The 26,624-nt window shown below is 39.2% G+C and overlaps 1 protein-coding gene across 1 annotated transcript in view; it reads right to left on the reverse strand.

The window, feature by feature from the left end:
• LOC146318903 (ephrin type-B receptor 4a-like) overlaps nucleotides 1-26,624 on the reverse strand; it is a 50,917-nt gene that overhangs the window by 10,294 nt on the left and 13,999 nt on the right. The window contains exons 2-7 of the mRNA XM_084731114.1: nucleotides 14,258-14,328; nucleotides 10,671-10,952; nucleotides 7,419-7,809; nucleotides 4,030-4,182; nucleotides 286-621; nucleotides 77-201 (exon numbers count right to left, since the gene is read on the reverse strand). Of these exons, the coding sequence (XP_084587240.1) occupies nucleotides 77-201; nucleotides 286-621; nucleotides 4,030-4,182; nucleotides 7,419-7,809; nucleotides 10,671-10,952; nucleotides 14,258-14,328 (1,358 nt within the window). The remainder of the gene's footprint in view (nucleotides 1-76; nucleotides 202-285; nucleotides 622-4,029; nucleotides 4,183-7,418; nucleotides 7,810-10,670; nucleotides 10,953-14,257; nucleotides 14,329-26,624) is intronic.

Consider the following 26,624-nt stretch of genomic DNA (forward strand, 5'->3'; position numbering starts at 1 on the left):
AAATAGAATCATAAACCCTGAACAGTGTGTGACCTTTAAGCCAGACAGTTGAGAGATGTTGTCAGCGAGCTCTCACCTTCTCACAGTAGCGTAGCTGGTACTGCAGGATGGTGTAGTGCAGCTGAGCTGGGACTGACCAGTGCAGTGTCAGGCTGCTCTCTGTGGAGTCACTCTTCCGAATCACAGACACCAGCGACGGCACTGCACAGATGGCAGAAGAATCATAAATACCACAGAAATGTCCGACCGTTTATACCTTTCTGCCTCTTATTCTCTGCTTCTTACCGTCATGGATTGTGGTGATGTTGACGGTTTCACTGGCGGGGTCCTTGCCGCTGAGCTGAGACACCCCGTTGAGTGCCTGGATTGTGAAGGCGTATGTGGTGTGAGGCAGCAGGCCCCACACCTCCACCCTGCGACCCAGCAGGCCGTACTGTGCAGGCCGGTAGCTGACGCTGTCTCCGCAGGAGAGGCACGGGCCCTTGGGTGACCTGCACACAGAGCACCTGATGGAGTAGCTCAGGTCTGTTCTGCCACCGTTGTCCAGAGGCTCGTTCCACTCCAGACTGAGCGTGGTGTCATTGATCTGGGTGGCAATGCTGCGTGGGGCCGAGGGAGGTCCTTCAGAGACAGAGGAAAAAAATGTTCAATTGATTTGCCATTCCCTATTTTGTAAATACTGGAGATCAGCAGAATTGCCCTTCAAGCTTATGTAAGACCAAATCATCCTGCTTAAATAAATAGTTCAACATTTCCGGAAGTACACTTATTTGCTTTCATGTCAAGCATTAGATGAGCAGTTTGATACCCTTCTCATGTACGCAAGGGCTCTATTAAAGTCCAGAACTGACACACGTGCACAGACAGCTACGGAAACCATGGATACCTTTTAGTTTTGTTTATAGTACTTTCTGGAGAACACAAGTGTGCGGATGGGTCTGTGTGGTCACAATAAACTGGGGTTGTGCAGATGACCGCAAACAACCTACATGTACACCCTCTGATGATGATATTTCTGTTACACGCACTCGGAGATGTGGAAGGTATAATTTCAGCTTAAATATTAAGCAGCCAGTTAGCTTAGCTAGCATTAAGACTAGAAACAGACTGTCTCTGTCTAGGTGCAGTGCCTTCAAGGGTCTTGTCGTCCCTTTGAAGTTGCCAGTCTGACACAGTATCCCTCCTTAAAAACACAAGTAGACAATTTTACACTTTGTATTTTTGTACAGATTAAACAAACAAGATATAACATGTTGATTGGGCAGGTGCATTGTTTTAGCTTTAGACAGACCCAGGCTAGATGTTTCCACCTGTTTCCAGTAACCGCATGCTTAAGGCTGCACAAATTAGCTGAAAAATATATCATGATGAAAATGTTTCATGTCAGTTGATATAGATAATATTTACTAATTTTTAATACCCTATTTTTAATAAGACCATGAGAAAAAAGGTTCAATTTAACCACTTTGTGTTGAATTTTAGCACTTTGTTTATTATGGTGCATGGATAATAAACTTTTTTTTAAAAAAACTACCATACTGGTGAGCAGATCTGTCCTTTTTTTTTATTAACAATTTACTTGCCGTCTGCACTCTCACTCCACACTGCTTCTGTTGTTGTGTCACATGGTGCAACTGAAAAAACACACCTATTAAATGATGAACTGTTTTTGTGTCACCCATAGCCCGCCCCATTATCAAGGGATATGATTGGCTCTTTATAAGCCAGGGTGTATTCATTATGTGTTTTTATGGTGGTTTGCATTTAATACATTTAAGTGAAACTATTGTCTATTGTGTCTTTTGTCTATTGCCAATACATATCACTATTGTTTTATTGCCCAGGCCTATGTTGGACTGTACCCTCATATTACTGTGCAGACATGACAGTGGTATTGGTCTTCTCATCACTGTTCCTTTAAATGTTGAACAGCATCATTACTGTCAGGCCCAGGTGTTGGGATTTTCTAAATGTGTTAGACTGACTCAGCAGTGTCATTACAGCAACATTACATTTGATGATTTTTCCTTTTTTTTTGTGATTAAATACCTTTAGAAAGCACCAGTAGTCATCCCCAAAATATTGTCACATTATTTGGTCAAAAATGCCATCATGTTTTAATATATAGGTATCATTTAGCCCTGATCCAATTATTATAACATATAAAATTGACCTATCAACTCAAATTATAATCTCTGCAGTGTTATTTTACCGCTACTTTACCTTTCCATGACCCACACAGACCATTTGTTTAGATTCTTCCATATACACGGAAGACATTTTATTAAGTCTGCACATGTAGTCACGACGCAGAACAATGCTCCTGCAGTAGCTTTGCATCACAGCAGGAGCATATGTGTTGCAGACTTTAACTGGTGCAATTACATTTGTCTAAAACAGGATGATAATGATCACCGTCTGAAAATTGTAAGAAGATAGCTATTGCCTCAAGCCAAGCATAACTAAACAGCAATACCACTCAGCCACTGTGAATGAGTTTCTGTTCCTGCCAAGGAGACGGAGCTTTGTCACTGAGCCTGCAGCTAACTTAAGTGCTAATAGTGTTCTTGTTGGAAACCCAAGTGGGGCAACATCATAGACAGTCTGGGTGAGGATATATTCAGAATTTTGGAAATGGAGACTTTTTAGAGGCCATACATTTTATGACTTAACAATCAGAATCCACTTTATTAAAATCACAGAGGCTGTCACAGTAATGAAAAACACTTATTTTCAGGGGAAATAATCTGCATCGTTTACAGATGGCACGGCTGATTTGTAATTTCGCAAACAAATTGAAAATATAAATGATGTGCAGAGTTGCACAGGCAATCCACTACAATAACAGAATGTATAATAGGAATGGCCTAATTGTGTGATTAATAATTAAGATAATGCTTTTGTAATTAAAGTTATCAGCAATAGTAAAATTGGTGAATTGGTGGACACATTCTAGTTGGCATTCCTAACATACCTGCAGCAGTTTGGAGAAGCAAAGGGGAGTATTAGTATTGAAGTGAAGTGCACAGCCGTGGACAGGGTCAGCAGCAAAATGTTTTTAGCCAGTTAAAGAAGACCCCCCAAAAAAAGACAGCTTTATTTTGCTGTCAGAAAGCCTTTATTGAGGAGAAAGCACCGTTATATTAAGCCAAATATTGTTCTCTCTTGCTCAGCTAGACTTCTTTTGCAAAACCAGCTATTTAACCTCACACAACACGGGAGTTGCTGGTCTATCGACACCTCGATCTGTTCTTTTGTTTGCATTATTGAATGACTCTGTTTGAAGAGATTAGTTCAGATTCACCAAAGTCTCACGGTAAAACAAACTAACAGATCAAGGCAGCAGTAGACCAGCAACTCCTGTGATCCTCGAGGTAAAAATACTGATTTCACCCATGGAGTTTGGTAGGTTTGGCTTATTTATAACATGGTTTACCCCCAAAAGGCTGTCTGACAGCAAAGTAAAGCAGTGAAAATATTCTAAATATGATTAACAATTAAGATAAAGCTTTAGTAATTAAAGTTATCTGTAATAGTAAAATTGCGGAATGTAAATTCTAGTTGGCACTGATATCACACCTGCTGAGGACAGGAACTGTCAACAGCCCAACGCTGTTTCACATTGTTTCACATCCTCTTTACAGCCCTCCAAAGGGTGCACCTAATTAAAAAGTCCCTCCCATTCACACAGCCAACATGTGGCTGAATTGAAATTCCTGAATCTGCATTGGAGGTGTCACTTGAGACCATCAATGCCTACTCCACTGTGGAGTGAGCGCCCTACCCCCCCACAACCTGTCACAAAAGGCATGCATCTCAATGCCCAGCAGTGGGACAAAGGACACAAAGGCAGATTAGAGGAGTTTGGCTAAATGACACCAGAGGCAAAGAGAAATAGCAGCAGAGACGGTGGAAACAAAGTGAAGAAGTGCAGGGGAAGGTAAAACAAATGAGTGGATGCTTGTGTTGCTTAGCACCTCCATATTTGCATGTGGATTCGTGCATAAGTGCTCTTTTCTGCATACTTACTAGTGCACGGGGCGTCGGGAGCGTCGGATTCTGCACGTAGGTATCCAGAGCGACACTCACACACTGACACCCCCCTGATGGTGGCATGGCTGAATCCTGGACAGCCTGTACACTGTCCCTCTGTGCCCGACTTGAACTGACCTACAGGACAGGCTGAGGAGGACAGGAGGGGAAAACAAATGAAGCAAATTATCATGAGCTCCAATTCTAGACATGACCTGCGAATGCTAAAGAACATTACACAGAATACTCACACCCAGACAGACTTGGGTCAAACTGAATTCACAAATACATTTCTGTTTTTTTTTTGTCAGGGTACTTGAGTGCCAGATGGTTGCAGATTGACAGACAGAGCCGTGTAATGAGGGCTATAAACTGAAGACAATCACAGTAATGAATCTGATGGTAATAGTCAATTTAGTGAGTAAACCTGCCTGTCATTGACATGCTGCTGCTTATCATTGAATGTACCTCACCCTATCTGAATAACAAGAGCAAATATGTGGGAGTCAAAGAACTGCCTCTGATTATTGATCCCAATATCACGTCTCCTCAACAAAATCAAAAACAGCACTATGGCACTCAAGATATAGAGTAACGGTGAATTGAGTCTGAAAGGATTAGTTGAGTGACAGAAAATCAATTGACAACAATCCATTGATGCAAAGATGCCAAACTCTCTGGTTTCAGCATTTCAAATGTGAGGTTTTACTGGTTTCTGTTCTTTATATCACCGTAAATGTGTCATTGATATTTAATATAATAAATATCTAATAAAAAATAAAATAAAATAAATAAGACACATATTAATTGACAGGGATAACTAAACTGAAACCTAACACTCAAGTGGATGGTGGAGTCCACACCACAACTATAAAGTTGGGCTTCAGACTCCACCAATCACTTGAGTTTGAACTTAATGACTGTTTTTATTGTCGATTACTCTGTCAGTTATTTTCACAATTAATCAATTAGTTGTTTGGTCTATAAAATGCCAGAAAATGTTGAAAAATGTCAAACAGTGTTTTCAAAAGCCCATGACGATGTTTCAAATGTTCTGTTTTGTCCAAATTCTGAAGATATTTAGTTTACTGTCCTAGAGGAGTGAAGAAACCAGAAAATATTCACATTTGGAACCAGAAAATGGGGACATTTTTTCCATTAAAAATTACACAAACCAATTAATCGATTATCAAAATAGTTGGTGACACAACAATTTTTAAAACCATACATTTATAGTTATTGCTATAGCCATCATTCTTGGCCCTTTAATATTCATAATCGATGTTGTCACAATACAAGAATTTTTAACCTTGAAACAACACTAAGAAAAAAAAAACAACACCTGAAAAAATACTTGTTCAATTTTTAGATACCACAGCAAAAAGAAAAAAGTTCTTCTGCAGTGCTGGTTCAGAAAAAGTCAGTGAAAACTGTCTGGTTTTGCTGCAAGCCAAATTTCATGCAGGACAACAAAGAGTGAACTGAACTTTTCTTTTTCTTGATACTATCAAATGTATAGGTTGAATAATTTTGAAGACATGGTACTGAAAAAGAAAGAATCCAAGTATCACAACTTTTAACAACCTTAGTCTTTAGTTGTAGCCCTAATCTGAACCTATTCTCAACCAGATTCACACTGACGCCTGTCCTGCATGTGAATGTGTAATGAGCTTTGTACCGCTACACACAGTCACCAAATCCTGCAGCGTTTACAGTATGTGTTCAGTGTGGCGGCTGAAACGCAGCTGCTGAGTGAGAGGAATAAAACAATAAACTTTCACACCAAGTGGAGCATTGTTACAGTCAAAACTGACTTGTTCTGCAGGGTCAACACACTCTGGCTGATCCTTTCCGAGTGACATTTTTCTCCTGCGGGATTTTCCCGCGTGTGAAAAATGTACTGCTGAGAGCTGCTGCATATCTCACCTTTTCAAGGCCGTTAAAATATATACTTAATAAATCAAATGCAAGTGACTGTCATGAGACAGGATTATGACACAAACTGGGGTGCTTTTTGAGCTCTTATTTCCCACAAGATAGCACAAATGACACTTACAGATTTACAGCAGCAGGACGCTCACTAAACAGCTTTTTTTTAAAAATAATTCAGCTGTAACAGTTTGACAAGGGCCTGAAATAAATAAAGATATAAAAATACTCTTCAAACTTTCACTTCAGCCTTATTTGTTGACAGTTGCATTTTCAACATTTTCTTATAACTTACAATCTATTTGGGAATACTCAGGGTGCCGTCTTGTACCCTTTGTATTATGTAACATTTGTAAAGCTATTCTGGCACATGGGGAAATACACCCCTCCCATACAGCAGTATTTATAGTCTGCTAGAGCTTTACTTCAAAGGCGTGGTTTAAATATTCTAATCATGCTCATCTATAACCCTAAATCAACTTGACGGGATTCATAAGTTTTACGTTAAAGGGACTGTGTTTGACCCACAAAATATATGTATTGTCTATGAGAGATAATGGCAATACAGCTGAATGAATTCAACCAGACGTCAATTTCATTTTCTGAAATGACTGGCCTATACGATGCAAATTAACAGTTCAATTTCGCTATAAAGGCAATTTCCCTTTATGGTCTGGTGAGTGTTTTTTCCCTCAGAGCTCTCTTCAGTGACAGAATGCTGGAAATGTCAACCTCACCTCACTAGAAGCAAAATGTCGGAAATGATTTTTTGTTATGAAAAATCATTATACCTCCCACAGAGATCAAACTGAATTCTACCTCCAAACACAGACAGATGCAACCACGCGTTTTCCTGAGAAATAGTGGCATTTCTTCTTCTGTTTCTTTGTTTTTAGTGCTCAACATTTACCCATGTTGGTGTGATGCCACGTGTGTGTGTGTGTGTGTGTGTGTGTGCGTGTGTGTGTGAGCGCGTGGGGGGTGTTCATGCACGAGGCTTGTTAATTGGACTCATTAGACGGAGCTGCTGCACAGCTCCTGAGAGAATCATCCTGCTTCTTTGCCTCTTCTTTTTTTTGTGTCTGCTCTGCTTTGATGTTCTCAAACTGATATGATCTTTACCTCAAGCGTTCCCCCCTCTCCCACTCCCTTCACCTCTCCCAGTCCTCCCGCGCTCCCCTCCATGTTAGCTGAACCACAAGCTGTCGCAGCAGTAAGCTTTTGACCCTGCTCTTCCTCTCCGAGATAAGTGCTGCTCCACCTGACCTCTCTCTGTCCCCTCCGTGTCACCGCCGTTCCCTTGCCTCATTAACTTCCTCTGCCTTGCACTTCCTCTCCAGTGAACCCCGCCCTCGTCTTACCATTGTTTTCTTGTTTAGTCTGCCTGCCCCGCTGCCTATGTGGGTGTAGTCGACTGTATATACATACTTGTATGTGTGGCCTAACCTCCTTCTTACCTGTGCATCGTGTGTGTCCTTCAGCGGGCTCAAATCCTGGCAGGCAGGCACAGGAGGTTGTCGGCTGGCCCACCCACTGGCCATCTTCCCCGCAGAAGAGCTTAGGCGGCCGAAGTCGGAGCCCCTGCTGGGCGGCGTGCTCCACACACACGCCCTGTGCCTCCTGCACCAGGGTGCGGGGTACAGTCTCGGGGAAAGAGGAGAGAGAGCTGACCAGGGGAGGGCACTTTTTGAAGAAGACCCTGACGGACAGCAAGGCCATGCAGACGCCCTGAGCCTGGAACGCCAAGTAGAAGCCCCTCTTTGAGAGGGGGCCGAGTCTTAAGGTCTTCACATTAAATTTCCGCTCTCCACCCTTCCTCAGCAGAAAGTCCGCAGCCACTGTGTCCACCTAAGACAGGAAGAAAGAGAAAAGATCTTATGTAATGAGTCCAACACACAGGATCCACTCTTACAAGGACCAGACTGGAGGTTCTACATCTTTGAGCCATTTTTGCCCATTAAGTCGACATTACATATGTTTTACATTATCGAACACTTGAACACAGCATACCAGTATGATTTTACACTCTGAGAAATAAAGGTGCAGGGTTCCTTACCTTGTTCCCATAGGAGAACCCTCTTTGGTTCCACTTGGAACCCTCTCAGAGAGTTCTACCCAGAACCCAGCATAAATGGTTATACATAGAACCCTTTCTGGAAGTTATACCCAGAACCTTTCCACCAGAACTGTTTTTTATAATGCAAGGTTTTTATCTAGAACAAACTCAGGGGGTTCTACAGGGGGTTCTACTTGGAAGGCTCTACTGAGAATCTTTTTAGATTTCAAGAGTTTTATCCCAAAACTACCCCAGGACTCTACCCAGAGCCTTTTTTTACATTCCAAGGGTTTTATCTAGAACAGTGTCAGGGGGTCTACCGGGGCAAGGAGTTTTATTTAGAACCTACCCATTGAATTCTCCCAAGAACCCTTTTGTATATGGCATAAAAACCCTTGACGAACCCTAGATGAAAGAGTTCTTCAACAATTTCAACAATCCTTGAAGAACTTTGTCTTCTAAAAAAAAAGTGTTCTTTGGATGAAAAAAGGTTCTTAATGGAACCTTTAGTCTTACAAAGAACCCTTGGCAAACTATTTGTTCAAAAATATGTTCTTCAGAAACATATGGATCTAGGTAGAACCTCAGCCCTTCAGGAGGAACCCTTTTGGAACCTTTATTTGTAAGAGTGTAGATTTATTTACTACCTTCCTGGCAGCCATTGTTTCCATTTGTTACAGTACGCTTTGAACCTCAACTTTCAGGGACTTGAAACATGCTCAGGAGAGAAAGGTAATTCATCACAGTGAACATTTCATCACTTTTATTTTTCTGTCAATGTTACATTATTAAGTGGTAATGAAGTCGAGGAGCAGGCTCTGTTTGTGAAACCTCTCTTTTTCGGCAGTATGTTCAAGGACGCTACAAAGATCTGAGGTTTGACAATGAGAACTGCACTGATGAGCTGTGTATTTTGGAAAATAAAAAGCCCAGCAGATAAACAATAAACAAACAGAAACAGATAAAATAAAAATGGATCCCATGTTGACTAATAAATACATGAAGTTGATTTCATTACTGTATTGATGCCATCTGTATCCTAGAAGTTAATCCAAACATTTTAAGACCTGGTGTGCTTTGGAAAATTCTTGTTTTGGAGAGATTCACTAATGTTGTTCAAGGAAGAGATAAAAACTGTCACGTTAATGGAGCCATTCAATTTTTATAAAGTTACACATTTCAATTATGGGGAAATGATGCTGTTCTTCTTTCTTCATTCGTTCTTCATGTTTTTTTCTGAGTGGATTAAAAGAGTACTTAATGATTTAATATTGCACTTACATAAAGTTGTGGGACTCACAAGAGACAGACTTCTTTTTAAAAGAATGATGAGATTGGACAAGTGCAGAACTTAAATGCATGTCTGAAAGGGGATTAAACAAAGACAGTGGCAGAATTTCAGTGTTGGTATTATTAGATTTCAGCACTGCAAAGGGCAAGAACTAATTTGTGTCTATAGATAATTAACAGAAATGACTTGCAGAGTTCCCCAAGGCTTTATTCTGGGGTCTCTTCCATTCAATACCTACATGCTCTCACTAGCTCAGATTAAGGAAAACAACAAAATATGTTAACATAATAATTCAGGTGACACACAAATCTACATCACCAGAGGACTATAATCCCATACAAACTCTCAGTAGGTGCATTGAACAAATCAACAATTAGATCCATTTTCTTCAATTAAACACAGACAAACCTGAAGTGACTGTTTGTGGATCCAAGGAAGAACATAAAAGTTAGAGCTCAGCTTCAGTCAGTAATGTTAAAAACCACAAACCAAGCCAGAAATCCTAGTGTGGTCATGGACTCAGACATGAATTCCAACAGCCACATTAAGATAATTACAAAGTCAGCTACTAAGACCTGAAGAATATCTCAATGATTAAAGGACTTATGCCTCAGCAGGATTTGGAAATACTTGTCCATGCAGTTATCTTCAGTCGATTTGTCTACTGCAATACTGTCTTACACGTCTCTCTCTAAAAAAAATTGATCCGATATCTGCAGCTGATTCAGAACACTGCTGCTCCTGACCTCACTAAGCCCAAAAAAGTAGAGAAGTCTTTACACCGGCTTCCTGCCTGCTACAGAACTGCCTTTAAAATATGGCTGCATTCAGATTTTATGCACCAAATGTCTGAAACAGATACCCTGCAACAGACCAACTTCAGGTCTGCTGCAACTCTCAGTTCTTTCAAATCAAGCCTGAAGATTTTTCTGTTTGCCTCTTCCTTTCATTAATATCTTAAACTGCAATTTAACTTTTACTTCCTGTCTTATCTTATTTTAATTTTCCATTTAACTTCATTGATGTCCTTTTTATATAGCTTTATGTTCCTCAATTATTTTTTTCTTGATGCCATTTATGTTTTATATAAGGCGCTTTAAAGTGCCTTGATGTTGAAATGTGCTATACAAATAAACTTGACTTGATGTATGACATCAAAGAGTTGCTCTCTCAAGGAGGTTGAGTGGTTCTAAGCATGGAAAGTAAACTTACTTTCCATGGTACTTGTACTTTCAAAACTTTTACTTTCCGCAGATCTTCATATGTAAAAAAAAAAAAAAAAAAAGTCAGAGTACCCCAATATGTTAACAGTTAGTTAAAACATTATTTTAAAAACAACCACAGAGAGACAAAAGGACGTACCTTAATATATGGGTTCTCCATCCAGGGTGGGTACGTGGACGTGGCCTCATTGGAGTCTGCCTGGTAGTAGTAGAGGTTGAAGGTCTCCTTGCAGCTGCGGTGGTGGGTGCTCCTGGATGAACACTCCATCATGGTGAACCGCAGCTCCACGTAAACCTGCGACGCTCCTCGTCGCTGGATGAAGTTACTGCGCAACCAGTGGCTGGATGAGCTGCCGGTCTGACAGATCTGATAGGTCCTCACGCTGTTGTTCTCGTCATCTAAACCGCTTACTTCCTCCCACTGAGAGCAAAGAGGAGAACAAAGGGCTGTCAGGTTGCAAGTTAAAATGACATCTGACCCAGAAAACTTGTGAACGTTTCTGTGAGCCTTTAGTATATTTAATTCTTCTGTTAAGACTTTCAGGTCTTTATATAATTGGTCACATTAAAAGTCGTATTCATCATAATAATATTGCAGTTCTTTGTTGGCCCTCCGCTGTAGTGCACCTGCCAGAGGCCCGTGGGACACTTCTGGCCTGCAGTGGATTTTTGATCCAGCCCAAATTTGAATCTGGGTTGTTAAATCATTCCTCCTGCTGAGCTGCAGCCCAGCTAGTGGGAATACAAGTCTCACTTGTCAAACAGAGCACACTACTCCACACAGCATCCGAGACAGACACAGCTCTCACCCTTCAAACACGCTTTTAGACTAAAATACAAGAATACAGAGGGGGATATCACAAATATGTATGAAGTGAACCCCCCTCCACAGAAATCTACATTTGTTGGGGAGCCAAATGCAACAGAGAAATGCTTTAATGTTTGACTTCTGAGTCAACAGCAAACATGTTCACCACCACTATGTTCCCAAGAGCGGGAAACAAGCAAGAAATTAACATACTCGGGGCAGAATTTAGCAGATTTGCTGAACTTGAGGCTCAGAAATTCAGTTATGTAAATATGTAAATCTTTAAAAATCCATTTGCAGATGATGTGTTGAGTGAGGCAGAATACTGGTCTGAATGAATTACAGTGCAGCAGGGAGAGCAAGCTCTGAGAGCCAGGTTTGAATCTCTTCAGGGGAGAATTTCCCTTTTAATCCCAAAAAATAAATACTATGGACTTTGGCAGCGTATTTCTGTGAACAAAATGTTTTCTGACACACTAAATACCCCACAGGGCTCATCTGGATTTGACAAGAATCATTTGAAGCAATTGTTTAAGATGTATTTTGAGCCAACGAGAGAGATTTACAAATATTCAGATGTATGTTTCCACACCATAAATGCTGAGACAGACAGTCATACAGGCCATACACCTTAAAACAGCAGCTCTCAAGATATTCCACATGAAGGACCCTGAAAAAAACACAAATTAGATCAAAGTCCCCCCATCAAGATTTTTTTCTAGGTCCCCAATCTGATGAGATTTTTACTTTTAAATGTTTCATGACAGAAAGTGTATGAAATCCGAGACCAAAACAGCCATAGGCCTACATTCAGTCATTGTATTACTTATATACAGAAGCCAAGACTCGTTGTACTTGTGATTCTTTTGATTTTTTTGTCATCTCAAGTCAACATTGCTTGTTTTCTCAGAGTAATAGGTTAATTATTTAGTTACTGAGAAAACAAATCACGTTTTCTTGTGATAACAGGTTAAAATACTGAATGTATCTTGAGATTAGAGTTTGTTTTCACGTGATAACATGGTATAAACATTCCTTTATATCAAGATAACAAATTGTGTTTTCATGTGATATTGGGTTCATTTTTATTTTTTATCTAGAGAAAATATGCTACGTTATCGTGATACTAATTAATTAACTTGTGTTGAGAAGTATGGCTGTTCACACAGTGACAATTAATGATTCCCCTTTTCACTGGTGACCCCTTGGAACCTCCTCAACGAACACTGGGAGCCCCTGGACTCTACATTGAGATCCACTGCCTTAAGATGCACTACAAATTTGTCATTACATATAACGTAACATACCCAAGAGTGTTACTTCAAAAATGTCATATATAAAATATTATATAGGACTTAACAGCCATTACAGTACTGTACTAATGCTTACTGTCCAATTTATGGAAGGCCAATTAGATTAATTTAAATTTAACATTAAAGAATTGAGTTTGGTTGATGTGTTGCATATTCATTTCTGTATAAAGCATACTCTAGGTCTCATAAGGTACATAACACTACTCTCTCACACACACAGTATTTGATGCAGACACACACATTCAACATGTGTTAATACGAGGGATAATCCTGTTTTATGTGCAACCGATGTTTAATACACATCACTGTTAAACCACAAAATGATATTGAAGATTTAATTAAATGACTGGGGAGTGCCTATTGTTCTGATGGCCCATTATTCTGAAACCCCAACAGTCCGAAAAATGTCCCATTGGATCGAAAAGCCCATTTGTCCAACGGCCTGTTACACTGAAAACAAACGCTCCCAAAATACTCACTCTCCCTGCAGTTGTTCGGGTTAGGGGTTAAGGTCAGTGTGTTACTGCAGTGAGAGTGAGTATTTTCAGAGCAATGGACGGTTGCTGCAGTGATAAGTGGACTACTTGATTAGTTGACAACTATTAAACTAAACATTTTAATCATCATTTTTAATCATTCTTAAAAAGAAAAAAATATTTTCTGGTTTTCTAAGTACTATATGACAGTAAACTGAATATCTTTGCAATGTAGAAAAAGATATTTGAGGACATCATCTTGAGCTAAGCTAGTAAATTTAGAATGAAAATAATCCTTGGCTGCAGCCCTAATAAAAATGGAAGGAAACAACAAACATGTAATGATGTGAGTATTTTTAAATTTGAACAGACAGAATTTATATCTAACAGTGTTGAACGTCGACAGAAATATCTACTATAATCCTTTAATGCTAAAAATAAAGAAACCATACATGAAGCTTTTTATTTCCGTAATTGCAGACAGCTCATGGTGTCTCCTCACTGCTGCCTGTCATTATTAGCTAAATCACTGTTTTATACTCTCCAGTGTTATGTTAGTGTCATAAAAAACACAATCCAGCCATGTTTTTGACAATGTGCAGCTTTTGATAAACTGCTTCAGATGATAGTGGGCTGTGCAAACTATTTCGAGACTGCTGGCCTGCTTCGCTTTGCATCTTAATCAAAAGCACAGACACATTTGTTGAGTATTTCCGTCCAGTTCCACAAATCTCCTTGCCAGCGTTGCTGTAAGCGTCTTCCTTCTGAGACAACCAGCGAGTTGAGCAGTTTTGGTCACTGACGCTGTTGGCAAAAATACCCTCGCAACCACCCCTCAGTTGATCAAATTACAAATATGTCTTTTTCTGGCTGCAGTCTTTCCAAATTGTGGGCAGCCAGTGACTTCAACTCCAAGGTTGATGGGATATATCAAAGCATCTGCTTCCAATATACTTTGAATCCCACATTCACTCTGGCGTTCCCTTTCTTCTGTCAGTTACCTGCCATATAAGGAACTCTTTTATAGCCGAAGTAACAAAGGAACAGCTGGAAGCCAAAAATCCCCCGTCACCACACGCTCCGTGTTAGTAATACAGATAGATAACACGCTGAAGCTGGGGTTACGTACCTCGGGTTTGGCATTTGAGAAGATGGTCCATTTGAGATCAGAAGTCTCCAGCTTTGTGTTCATCAGGACTTCTACGAGAAAAAATATAAAAAAAACACATCAGCAGGAAAAATAAAGGGCCATTCTACAGAACTGGTTGAAAGTCAGAGTGGTAAACATCTTAAAAGAAAAGTGTCTTTTCCCCAAAAGTTTGTATGTATGTAAATTTTATAATATCCAAGGTTCACATTTGAACAGCTAATTCTCATTTGGTATTTTCAGACAGTTTTCTTCTCCCAAAATTTGTCACTACCAAAACACAATAATAACTATCATAATAAAAAAGGCTTATATTGACTGATCAAGACTTTGTTTACATCTAACGTATCAAAATATATATATATATATATATAAAAAAAAAACTTTACTTCTGACAAAAAAATTGCATGTTTTGGTAGTGACAATTTTAGAGGTGTTATATTTCACCAATGTCACAATACAGAATTTTAACTGGCACTCAGTTTATACTTAAGTACCTTTAATTTGCATAACTTGGCAAAATGTTGTTTACTTAAGTTTTCCCTTTGTCACTACCAAAACAATAAACATCATCATCATGGTTCAGTTTTGACATGAAAAATGCAGGAGCCATGTCATGATCAATGATTTACAAAGAAAATATGAAAATGTAGTTTTTGAACTTCACTTTCAAAAAAAGCAAAAAGATCTTTTTAAAAACAACAGTGCAAAAATTAACAAAATTTTAGTATTATTTTCCTATGTTGAAATTTAGGGGTTAGGATTTGGGATAACCACCTCCAAACCCAAAGTACCCTACAAATGCCGATTTTATATGTATCAAGCTGACATCTGAAATATTCTTTTATTTTGGATTTCAATAGATAATAGAATGAATAGAAGTAAGATTTGCACATTTAAATGCTTTTTAAATGTGTTTTTTTGGACAGCAGTTTGCACCAATTTGGTAGAACGGCACAGAAATGACACATTTAAAGCTCATCAACATTCATACAAACACATAAATGTATTAAAATCACAGAGTAAACCTATTTCAAGTCTCTGCCAAGTATCAGCTGTGGCTTATACTGGGATTAGGGGAGAAGACAGAGTTTCACCACTCAATTACATCTACAGAAACATTCCCACTAGCCTAAAATTGTCTTTCGTCTCATGTTTGTTTAAATTCCCTTCCTCTACGTCCCTCGCGTTCCCAGTGACACTTCATGCCTGTGGTCACACCGAAACCTGCTGAAAAGAGTCCGCCTTTGTAAGAACGAGCTGCTGGAAACAAGAGAATCGACCAGATACACTCACACAGACACACGTCTATAAAGATTTAAGCCCTCCCAGTCACGATCTGTGATTACAATAGAATTGATTTTTTGTAATCTTTTGAGAGGCAGGCTGCCAGCCCGGCACACACACAATCTGAGCTGCTCTGCTATGATTCAGTATCCCAATAAAACCCGGCACCTGAACTGCATGTAGCTCGCTGCAGAGTTAGGTTAGGGTGAGGGGACTACCATTCATGTGAGGACATCTTTTCCCCCCTCCCCGCTGTCTCTGCAGATCGTCTCTGCTGAATTGTGACTAGTGTTTATACTGATGGGATGAGGTTTCTGTCACAGACCGGCTTTTAGAGCCCTACATGTTCCCCGCAGAAGCTCATCTCAAGGGTGAGGCAGTTTGGTTTTACCAATAAACAGGATTTAATGCGGCTCTCCAGAGTGCCATGATCAAGGAGAGCACCTGCATGAAAATGGATGCTGGAGGAAATGGGAGTTTCAGTGTGAGTTTATCATTGGGGTTATTAAGATGTTTTGTTGAATTAGGCTCCCAGTATAAGACTCAACAGTAAAGCTTGGCACCCCGTAACCCGACTAATAAACACTCTACACACAAACACAGACAAATACAACAACTACATCTGCCCCATTTCTTTTCCTAATTTTCTAGTATGGTTTTATTTTTCCCCAGTGTTGGTTTCTACATGTTTATCTAAGTATTAGCATGTTTTTCCATCACATCTGGGCTAAAACTAGACATATAAATAAAAACAGTGCCTGAAATGCACTGAAATCATATTTTAAAATGAAAGTGAAGATTCAAAGATGCTTTTTATTACTTTCTTACATTCATAAAAAACTGGAAACTGTGTCTCTCTGAATCCTGGAAGAGGCCAATGTGTTGTTTTTTCTCAACTGTTTCAAATGTGTCGTTTCCACCTCCTACTTGCTTCAGTATGTTGCTTTTTTGTCCAAAACATCTGCTCTGAACCTAGGCCTGTCACAATTAAAGTGACTAATTTAATTCACAGATTCATTGATTCCATCTGTATTCATACAAATGTGAAGGTTAGATGACCCTGTAGCTCTTTAATAATATTTCTTCTATTGGTTTAATGATGGTATTTACTATCAGAAAGTCCTGGTTTACATTTTCCGAAATCAAAGACCAAAGCTTTTGCAAAACTTTTCTAAGCAGACAGGTGCGTAGAAGAAGACCATGCGACTACAATACAACGGAAAAGAACTGAATTACACACTGTCTTCTGCATGTGCCATCCAAGGTTTTATTAACAACATTTCAATGCAGGGACCTTCACCAGGTTATTAAGTATAAGACTTAAAGAAGGCTGCAGTACCGTAACATTGTTAATAAAGCCTTGGATGGCACGTGCAGAAGACAGTGTGTGGGAGCCTTTTTGCTTTAGATTTTCAAAGATAAAATGTTAATTTTCTATTGAAATGTATGTTTCCCATCTTCTGGAACTGTCAACAATTTTGCTAATAAAAAAAAAAAAAAATCAATTGTAACTTGAGTCCAGCTTCTCAAATGTGAGACTTTACTGATTTTATATCTTTGTTAACTCATCATCTTTGTGTTTTGAACAGTTAGCTGATGAAAAAAAAAACAAGCAACTTGAAAACATCACATTGGACACTGGGAAATAGTGATGTAAATTTGTGAAAAAAAAAACAAAAAACAGAAAAATGATGATGAATCATTGATAAAAAAAAAAAAAATCATAAACAAAAAAATAGCTATATTTTAGGGATGCATGATAATATCACCATATCATCGGTAACATCTGATAACGGACTTTAAATGAAATGTCAATATCGGGCGAAAATAAACATTTCTGTTAATATGACGGGCCGATAAAATGATGCTTCAATTAGGCACATGTAAAAAGGTGTGTGTGTATGTGTGTGTATGTGTGTATGTGTGAATGAGTGGGAGGTTTTCTGAAGTGTCTAAAACAGAAAGTTACGTTGCTGTTTGCAATAATTGCTCAGCATTGGTCTGGTCATATGATCCTTCAGCACTACAAATTTAATTGCTCATCTTGAGAGCATCATCTTGATCATTATTACAAATTTGTAAAGAACAAAGAGAGACAGAGCCAGTGAAAAAAAAACCTGCCAACAGTATTTTGCTTGTTTTGCCCAGTGAATGTGTACATTTTGAAAAGCATTGTATTTAACGTCTGCCTCTGCCAGTGGGCCATCATAATAAGAGTAGGCATAATAATATGTTAATTCCATTACAAGAGAGACTTGATGTTCTCTGTAATTAGGTGGAAAAAAAAATATGTGCATTCATTGGTATCAGCACTGGCAACGGGCCAAAATGAGCTGGAAAATATCAGCATGTCAGATATCAGTAAAAATCCAATATTGTGCAACGCTTCTACATTTAATAGATTTCATCTCCCATCATTAGAGCAGTGCTTCATCCAGTGTAATCCTAATATCAGTATCCAAGTTACCTTCTTGGTCTGTTCAGTGATGTAACAGCTAATGATTATCATCAGTTTCCCATGCAACAGGAGGAAAGCTTTTACACAGAACATTATGTAGATATGAAGCCTGTCAGGGTCTCCTTGTGCTCTATGAATATATTTTGTACCAACACTTGTAGTATTTTACAAAAATAACTGCAACGCCTACAGTTACTAATCTCTGTGATCCTCTGTAAAGTGAGAGGCAATCACATTTACCACTCACCAACCCACATCCCAATGAAATACACATGAAGGCACAAGAAAACTGGATGATACGAGGCAGAATCCGACTCTCGCTCCCCACTGAGATGAAAAGTTACAGCTGTAGCAGTCCACAGACAAACGCCATTGTTTAACACTAATGAATGTTTAAGTGTTGGTTAAAGATCCGATACTGTGTGCTCTGTTCAGCACGGACTAAAGACTGTTTTAAGTCATTCCATAGCCGCAAGTGGGTTGCAGTGGTATACTGTCTCACCATGATACACCATGGTATGAAAACTGATGGTTATCCTGTGCTGTAAGTGATTATCTTCAGTACTGAATTCTACCATATTACTGCTCGAGTCCACTGGTCACGAGCCCATCACATTACGACTGTGCTGCTGCCCCGCAGCTCATCAAGGCCATGCTAGACAATGCTTGTGATTCCACCAGAGGCGATACAGGACATTCCAAAAGTGGCTCTCCGCCACTTCTGAAAGAACACGGATGCTGTGTCAAGCTGCACAGACTCCATACAGATATGGGATCATAAAACAGACAAAAAAGAATCTAACCTATTTAACCATGTAGCCCGCAAATCAAGGAAAAATGACTAAATTAAGAGAATCTGAGCAAGTCAACACAATCAGGCAAGCAAAACAGCTTCGCTTCTACAACGCTGATGGCGGGGCACAAAGCCATGTGAAGGACGGAGCAGTTGGTAGAGCATGCGGCCCGTGTACAGAGGCTGAGCTATAACTGTACCCACCCAGTGGACTCAAGGCATTAGTGTCATTAAAACATATATATTTAAGGTTAATATCAAGATTTATGATGATAACTGATAACAACAATAACTACTACTACTACTACTATTAATAATAATAATAATAACAACGACAATATATGTATATATAACGTGAAACTTATATTTTCTAAGATGGTTCCTATTCAGTGAAAATCTTGTACCGGTGAAACCCAAAGTTACACTCAACACTCATAAATTCTACAAGGAAGTATAAACAGGATGAATTAACAGGATAATACAGTACTACCAAAGATTGCTTTGATAACTGTATTAAATAAGTAAATATATCCTCCTCTCGCCTCGCTGCGATTCGTCCTTTAAATTAAAAAACTTGTTTGACTGCAACACATTTTAATACAAAATAATGAACAGTGAAATTTTAAGTGGAAAACAGCTGGTGTCATCTATAAATATCTGAATCTCCTCGCTTTTCCATAATGATTTCAATGATCACTCAATCACACTCCTGCTAATTTAATAGATTTCCTCAGTTAACAACCCTCTCTCTCACACACACGCTCCTCTTCTCAATGCTGCACAGCCAGATGACTTCTTTCTTACTGCATTCCACTTCAGTGTCATTTTCTTGCTCCCAGCATCTGGGTGACTCCACTCAGTCACAGCATATAAAAGCAACAACTTGACATCGCCAGTTCTCCAGGTTGCATATGCAGCGGGTTCGTCGTTCTACCACACTGAAAGGTAAATGTGACTTTCTCCCTCAGATTACCTGTTTCTCTTTCACAATCTACTCATTTTTACTCTCTCTATGCAAACTCCCCGCAAGAAAACACAAGCACGCTCACTTCTTACCCTCCTCCACTTCAAACCCACAGAAGCCCACCAGCTCTACAACAACAATCTGAGGCGATAAAGAGGAAGAAAGGAAGTCTGCAGAGAGCAAAGGAAAAAAAGGAGCAGAGAGGTGGATGAGGAGGATAATTGGATGACAAAGTTCAGGAAGGTGCTTTCCCTGCATTTAGTCTACCTCGAGTTCACTCCAGCGTAATTTAAAAAAAAAAAAAAAACACCTCCATAATACTCAGGCTCGTGTTTGGAGACTGCCCCATCTCCACCTCTCATATGCACACCTGCCTCTGTTTAATATGGAGATTTTCAGGGTGTGATTTTTTTTTTTTTTGAGGAGTGGAAAAGAAACACCAACCCCCCAGGCATGGTAATCACTGTTTATCGTGCTCTATCATTAAGGTTTATGAGACAGGATGCGTGAGTGTTTCTATTATGTGCATGCACGGCCTTGCCTTTCACTGAAGTAGACTCAGACTTAAGCCCTGGTAGAGGAAGCCAGCGTTTCCCCTTCATTCTTACAACAGCGGCAGGCCACCCACTGCCGGAAAATTGCCCCCAGTGCTAGAAAAATGTAGAAACAATGAAAATTCGTCATCTGGCCGTATTTAACACCCAAAACAAACAATTGTACAGTAATTACAGTACAATTGCCCACATTAGGAGACACTAGAGAAGTCTAAACTGATACTGGCGCTGGCAAGAAGACCAGGAGTGAACCTTGGAATTTAAATGATGGAAAAATGTTCTATCTTTAACAGATAGTTCAGATTATTTGATGTAGGGTTGTATGAGCTACTTATTAATAGTTAGTTTATTACCTACAGTAGATGACAGGCATCTACTGCAGATAATACACCAGCTCCGCAGCTAAGCAATGAACTGCTGTCGATACGGTCAGAATCGAAAGGTAGCAACACAAAAAAGGGTTAACTAAAAGAAATAAATCAATATCAGTTTAACAGTATGCTATATTTAGAATATTTTCACCTCTTTACTTTGCTGTCAGACAGGCTTTCCTATCGTCAGGAAACCGTTATATACGCCAAATATCACTCTCTCCAGCCCAACCAAATTCCATACGTGAAATCAGTAATTCAACTCAACAGGAGTTATTGGTATACCACTGCCTCAGTCTGTTAGGTTTTTTGTGTCATTGTGTGACTTTGGTGAATCCGAGCTATCCATTTAGAACCCCAAAGTCACATAATTACACAAACAAACTAATCGATGCAACAGTAGCAACCAGCAACTCGTGTTCTGCAAGTTAAAATTACTGATTTCATCTATGGAGTTTAGTTGTTTTGGAGAGAGCGGTATTTAGCTTATATAACAGCGGTTTCCCATCACAAAATGTTGTCTGACGACAGTGAATATGATAATTAGACAATTAGCCATTTTCCCTCAATCAAAGACACTGAGAGGCAGGTCTGAAGATATCAGATATCAGTAGTAGTGACGTATAGTTTTTATTTTAAACATTAAACCATGTCAGATAAACACTGGCGATGGGAAGGTATTAAGTTTTCTGTATGAAAGGCAGACAACAATAGAGGGCGTTGTACACGGCTTTCTTTTGAAATGTAAAACTCGACCCCGTACTTTTCACAGAGGGGGGGCCATACGGCATATATTACACCCTAATTTTCTATACAGCTGTCTTCAGGCTTTAGACAACTGACCTCAAATTCGAGAGCAGAACCCATTTGCACCGGATTGCGTTGACAATTCTTCACTTTTGTGGTCATTACTTTCCTCCATACTCTTTCTTTCCCTTCATATATTGCGCTCTCTCTGTGGCTCTGGAGTGTGATAGGGAAATTATAGGCCTAAGAACATTTGCCCTGCTTCGGCTACAATTAGACCTCATTTTAATTAAAGAAACAGAGTGCCAATTACCCTCATACACCTAGAGAAATGGAGACAGAGGGGAAGAACAGGGATAATGAAAAAGAGGAACATAAGAAGAAGATATGTTATAAGGTTTGGGATTTACAGATGACAAATGTATAAAATGTTCATCAAGCTACTTGCTCTGTGTCTATTTTCTTTCTAAGTGCTAGAACATGAAGCCAGGCTGATAACATCTTGATGTCATTATATAGTATTTCTATACGCTCAATACTTTCCATTTACATCACATCTTCAGACTTAAAGCTGCTCCGTTTCATGCTTTCGTGCATGAAGGTTTGTCCTGATTCCTGCAGTTCTGAAGTCATTTCTTGATAGCAGAGTTATTGTCCTCCAGGTATAACTCAAAACCTTGTGTGTTTCAGGGGATACTGCTAGCACATGTTTTAAATTTTACAAAGCCAAAACCCTGAAATCAGACATGCTTATGGGATGTTCTGGAGCCTCGGGCAATTTGATACCTCCGTGTTTCACATTTAAAGGATAGAAATAGTTCAACACTTTGGGACACACATGTATTTGCTTTCTTGCCAAGAATTAGATGAAAATATTTATACTTCCACTCTCATGTCTGTACCATTAGCTTAGCTTAGCACAAAGACTGGAAACAGGGGGAAAGAGCTAGACTTGGTATGTCCAAATCACCTACCAGCAACTCTTCAGCTCATTAGAGAGACTTTAGGACTGGACAAAACACCCACAGGGTTTTAAAAATTTACATATTGTGACTTTAAACCTGTACTTCCCAGCTAGCATTTTCCCACTGTTTCCAGTCTTTGTGCTAAACTAACTGACAGTACCTTAATATTCATCATACAGACATGAGAGAGGCACTTGACAAGAAAGCAAATAAGGTCGGTTTGCAAAATAATGAACTTTGTCTTTTAAAGGAATCCGTCATTTTGGTAATTTTCTCTCCATATTAACATCAGCAGTTGTTTACAAGCGAGGCCAATATTCATACATGGTTAACTATAGGTGCAATTAATGAGGTTGTCTGCATTAACATTAATTTGATGGATTACAGCTGCTACTAGAAAAGTCAGTGAAGTTTGTTTTGTTTTTTGGGAGTATTAAAATAATTCCTTTGCAGAAGATGATCACATTCATTATATGGCAGGAGTGATTATCCTCCAGGCCTTATTGACCACATGTTGCAAGGAATATTGTTTGTTAATCTTTAAAAATGCTAATTGTGGACATCCTTGGCACTCAGGTTATCTATGATAGTGCAGGTGAAGAATGAAAATGAAAATAAAATAAAAAATCCTTCATGTATCAACTTTTCAGCATTGTTTTTGTGAGTGGTGGGTGCATGTGTGAATCATGTTTGTGTGTCTTTGACGGAGTTGTGTCTAGTGAGATTAGACCTCAGCTTCCTGTAGTTCCTGTCCACTTCCCGTCTCCTGATTTTGGTGGGATTCACGTGCTCAGCAGCCAGGCAGGATGCTGTTTAACTCCTCGTCTACTGTATAACAAAAGCCTCTTGCTGCACATGTGGATGAGCTCGGCTACTTTAAGAGCATTGTTATTGTAGAAGTGACATGAAAGAAGTGAAGGTGGGATGAAGAAAAGGTGTTAATGTTTGACACTTTCTTTTCTTTTTCTCGCCTGTCGGGACGCATATCAATATGTGCTGTTGTGGTTGGGCTGTTGTCCCAGGACAGGATGTGACCCAGTTAGGGAGGAAGCTTCATACTGGACAGAAACCAAAGATGCACTGCTGCTGTGAGTGAAACTGTCTGACCCAGAGCACTGAGGATTAAGTACAGTGCAGCAGAGACACCTGACCTCTGAATGTTTTGGTTTAACGGCCATCAGGGAATCATTGGACAGTATCATTATATCAATCACTTCCACTGTGTTTTCCCCTGATCAGTGTCATAGTTCAAGCTGAAGTTTGTATTACCAATTTTACACTAAAATTAGCATGTATATGTGGGGCTTTTTGAACACAGCTAAATCTGCTAAAAATAGGGGACTGACTCTTTTCCCACTGATGGTAGTTTTAGTTATTTTATTATTTTTTTAATGATGTGTTGCTGGAAAGCCAAGGCTCAACTCATGTCTGTGCAGGAGAGCAGAAAGAAAGACATTTTCAAAAAATATCAGCATCTCAGCTCTCAGTACTTTTGTAGCTTCTCACTGAATCTCTGTGGTCTGAAGTTTAGTGTCTCTCCTGTGTCCACCAAAAAGCTGTGGAAATGAGTGAGTTTGTTCGGGTGTCATGTTTCCATTTAGGAATACAAACTGTGTGCACTTCCTCAACCAGTGATAGAAAATGCTTGCAATTGATTAACCAACTAATAATTAATAAGATACAAAACATTCATGTTTTTTTTTCTGATTTTCATTTTCTTTTTTTCTAATTTCACCATTTTAAGTTTAATTTTAAGTTTCCTTATTGAACAAATGGCTCCACCAGACAAAACAATCTCAAGTGACGCACAGATACTGCCATTTCTAGACTATCGATTATTAATTGATTAGTACAGTTTTAATGGGTTGGATTCTTATTGGTGATTAATGGATTAATAATTGGCCTAATCATTTACATCCCTATTTCCATCACTGCCGCTAAATAACTGTGACTACTGTACACTAGGTTGGCTGATGTCTACAGAACTGGCCCGTGACAATGTCCACACTAAAACATCTCAATAGATGATGATTTTGTTTTTTTTTTCTTTTTCTTTTCAGCAGCCCACAGAAAAGAAACACAGCTGCTGCCAATGTAACCAAACGTCTTAGGTTTGCCTTACTGGGAAGGTTTAATAAGAAAATAATGAATGGAGACTAACAACAGAAACAGCTTCCTTTTATTTCCTCTCCCACATGTCAAAAACCGAACTTCACCAACAACTCCTGCCTCATGGCAGCTTCAAATACACATCATGATGCTACAATGGTAAAGGGCTCAATGGTCTGTCTGACTGTCAGGCATCACAATGATATCGTCCATCAGCCCAACTCTACTGCAGAGTCATTTGACCTGGGACTAAATGCTGATTGTAGCCTTTCCCATTGAAGACAAAAGGAAAATGTTAGTGGGTGTTAATGGGTCTTTTGTCCAAGAGATCAAACTGGAGAGCATGTTTGAGAGGTCAGAGGACTTTTTCTTCCTTAGCTAATGATAAATTCTCCACAACACTGGAACAATTCTGATTTCTAGTTGTTGTTCTCCCTAACATATGCTCAGATCCCCAGGCAAATCACCTTTTTAATCTTTTCTAAGAAGAGAGGATTTAACAAAAAGTGTCTCTCTGGTGTTGAAACAAAACAAATGTTGATTAACACAGGTAGCAGCATCCAAAGGTGCATCTATGATTCATTGCCATTCCTTTTTAATTAATCGTGGTAAAGTGGAAGGAAACACTGTTGCATTATTCAAGTCGCACAAGTTCAAAGTGAATATTTACTTAATCGCAGTGGTATAAAGAGTTTGGAGCCTCACATAAAATGAGAGGTTAAGGTTAAGAGGATGTGAGACGTCGACTTCATTCTGTGCCTTTTTATATCGCCGCCTACAAGTAATGAGTTTTGACCTGTGGTGTTAACTGCTGAGCAGCACTTGTGCATCTTGGACTCAAACAACCTTTTTCCCTCAGACAAACAAAAATTCAGATAGCAGCGAGGCCAAAGATATCCCCGAAGAGACACCAAGAGATGAAAAATGAACATCATCTACCGAGAGGTGCCACCTATGGCTGTTTGACAACAGATTAGACTGTTATTATAGGGTGTGTTTGCTGTTCCACAACAAGAACTGACTAATATTGGCAAGCAGAAATGAAAGCAATAGATTTAAACATTTAATTCCCAACAGGAAGCAAGTGAGGAACAGAATCTTGCCTCTTTTTTCTGGTCATACTGTTAATTCAGCTCTAAGTAGACACATTTAAGAATGTCTGGCTTTAAACACATAATTCCCCACACTATCTCTCATACAGTATGATTGATTAAATTGCCTTGCTTTACAGCATATTTCAGCTTCTTTGGAATATTGATCTGCCACTGAGTGAATTCACCTCCCGCTACTTCCAATTATGGGCACCACTTTCTGGAGCCCTCTTCAAAAATAACTCGACTCTGTGAAAAACTGAAAGGCTTCTTGAGAACATTGTTGCAGGCTACACCAAGTCCCTGGTGGCATCCTGATACAGAATCCTTTAAGAAGAGGAACGAATTACATAGGGAAACTTAAGAAGACATTTCGTCTTGATCAAATCATTATATTTTTGGGTGGGGTGGGGAGGGGGGGTGTACTGCACTACTCAAAACCTCTGCATTTACAAAAACCATGTTGCCTTCAATACATGGCACTGTAACACTAAAAATTATGCACAATTAGAAAGAAGACAAACCACTGGTGGGTGATCTATTAGTTTTAGGGTCATTTCCACTGCAACCTGGAGGCTAATTTAATTGTGAAAATGCTAGTTATTTTTTCTTTAGAAATTTGATTTTTGACAATTGTGAATTGATACACAATTGTCTACATCACGAATGGACTTTTTTATCCCACCCCTATCAAGTCCTCTTATTTCTGGCACTAGCAAAAGTTTTTTATTCAAAATAGTTTCTGGTTAATCTCCTATCAATCAACTAACTGGCTGATCACTGCAGGTTTACCTACAACATTTATCCCCTCTAAATATTTTTCATTCTTGATTTATTATTACTAATATAATAACTTTCTCTCTTCGCTTATCATTTTCTATTTCTTCATCTCAATGTCCTGGTCTCAGATGACAAGACATGATAGGCCACATGCTTCTTCTAAATCAACTAAATGTCTAAAATGCACCCTTAAATCAATATACAAAGTAGGGCTATGTGATGTGCAAAAA

Source organism: Lutjanus erythropterus, chromosome 11 (assembly GCF_056507025.1).
Source record: "Lutjanus erythropterus isolate fLutEry1 chromosome 11, fLutEry1.hap2, whole genome shotgun sequence".
NCBI classification, from domain to species: domain Eukaryota; kingdom Metazoa; phylum Chordata; class Actinopteri; order Lutjaniformes; family Lutjanidae; genus Lutjanus; species Lutjanus erythropterus.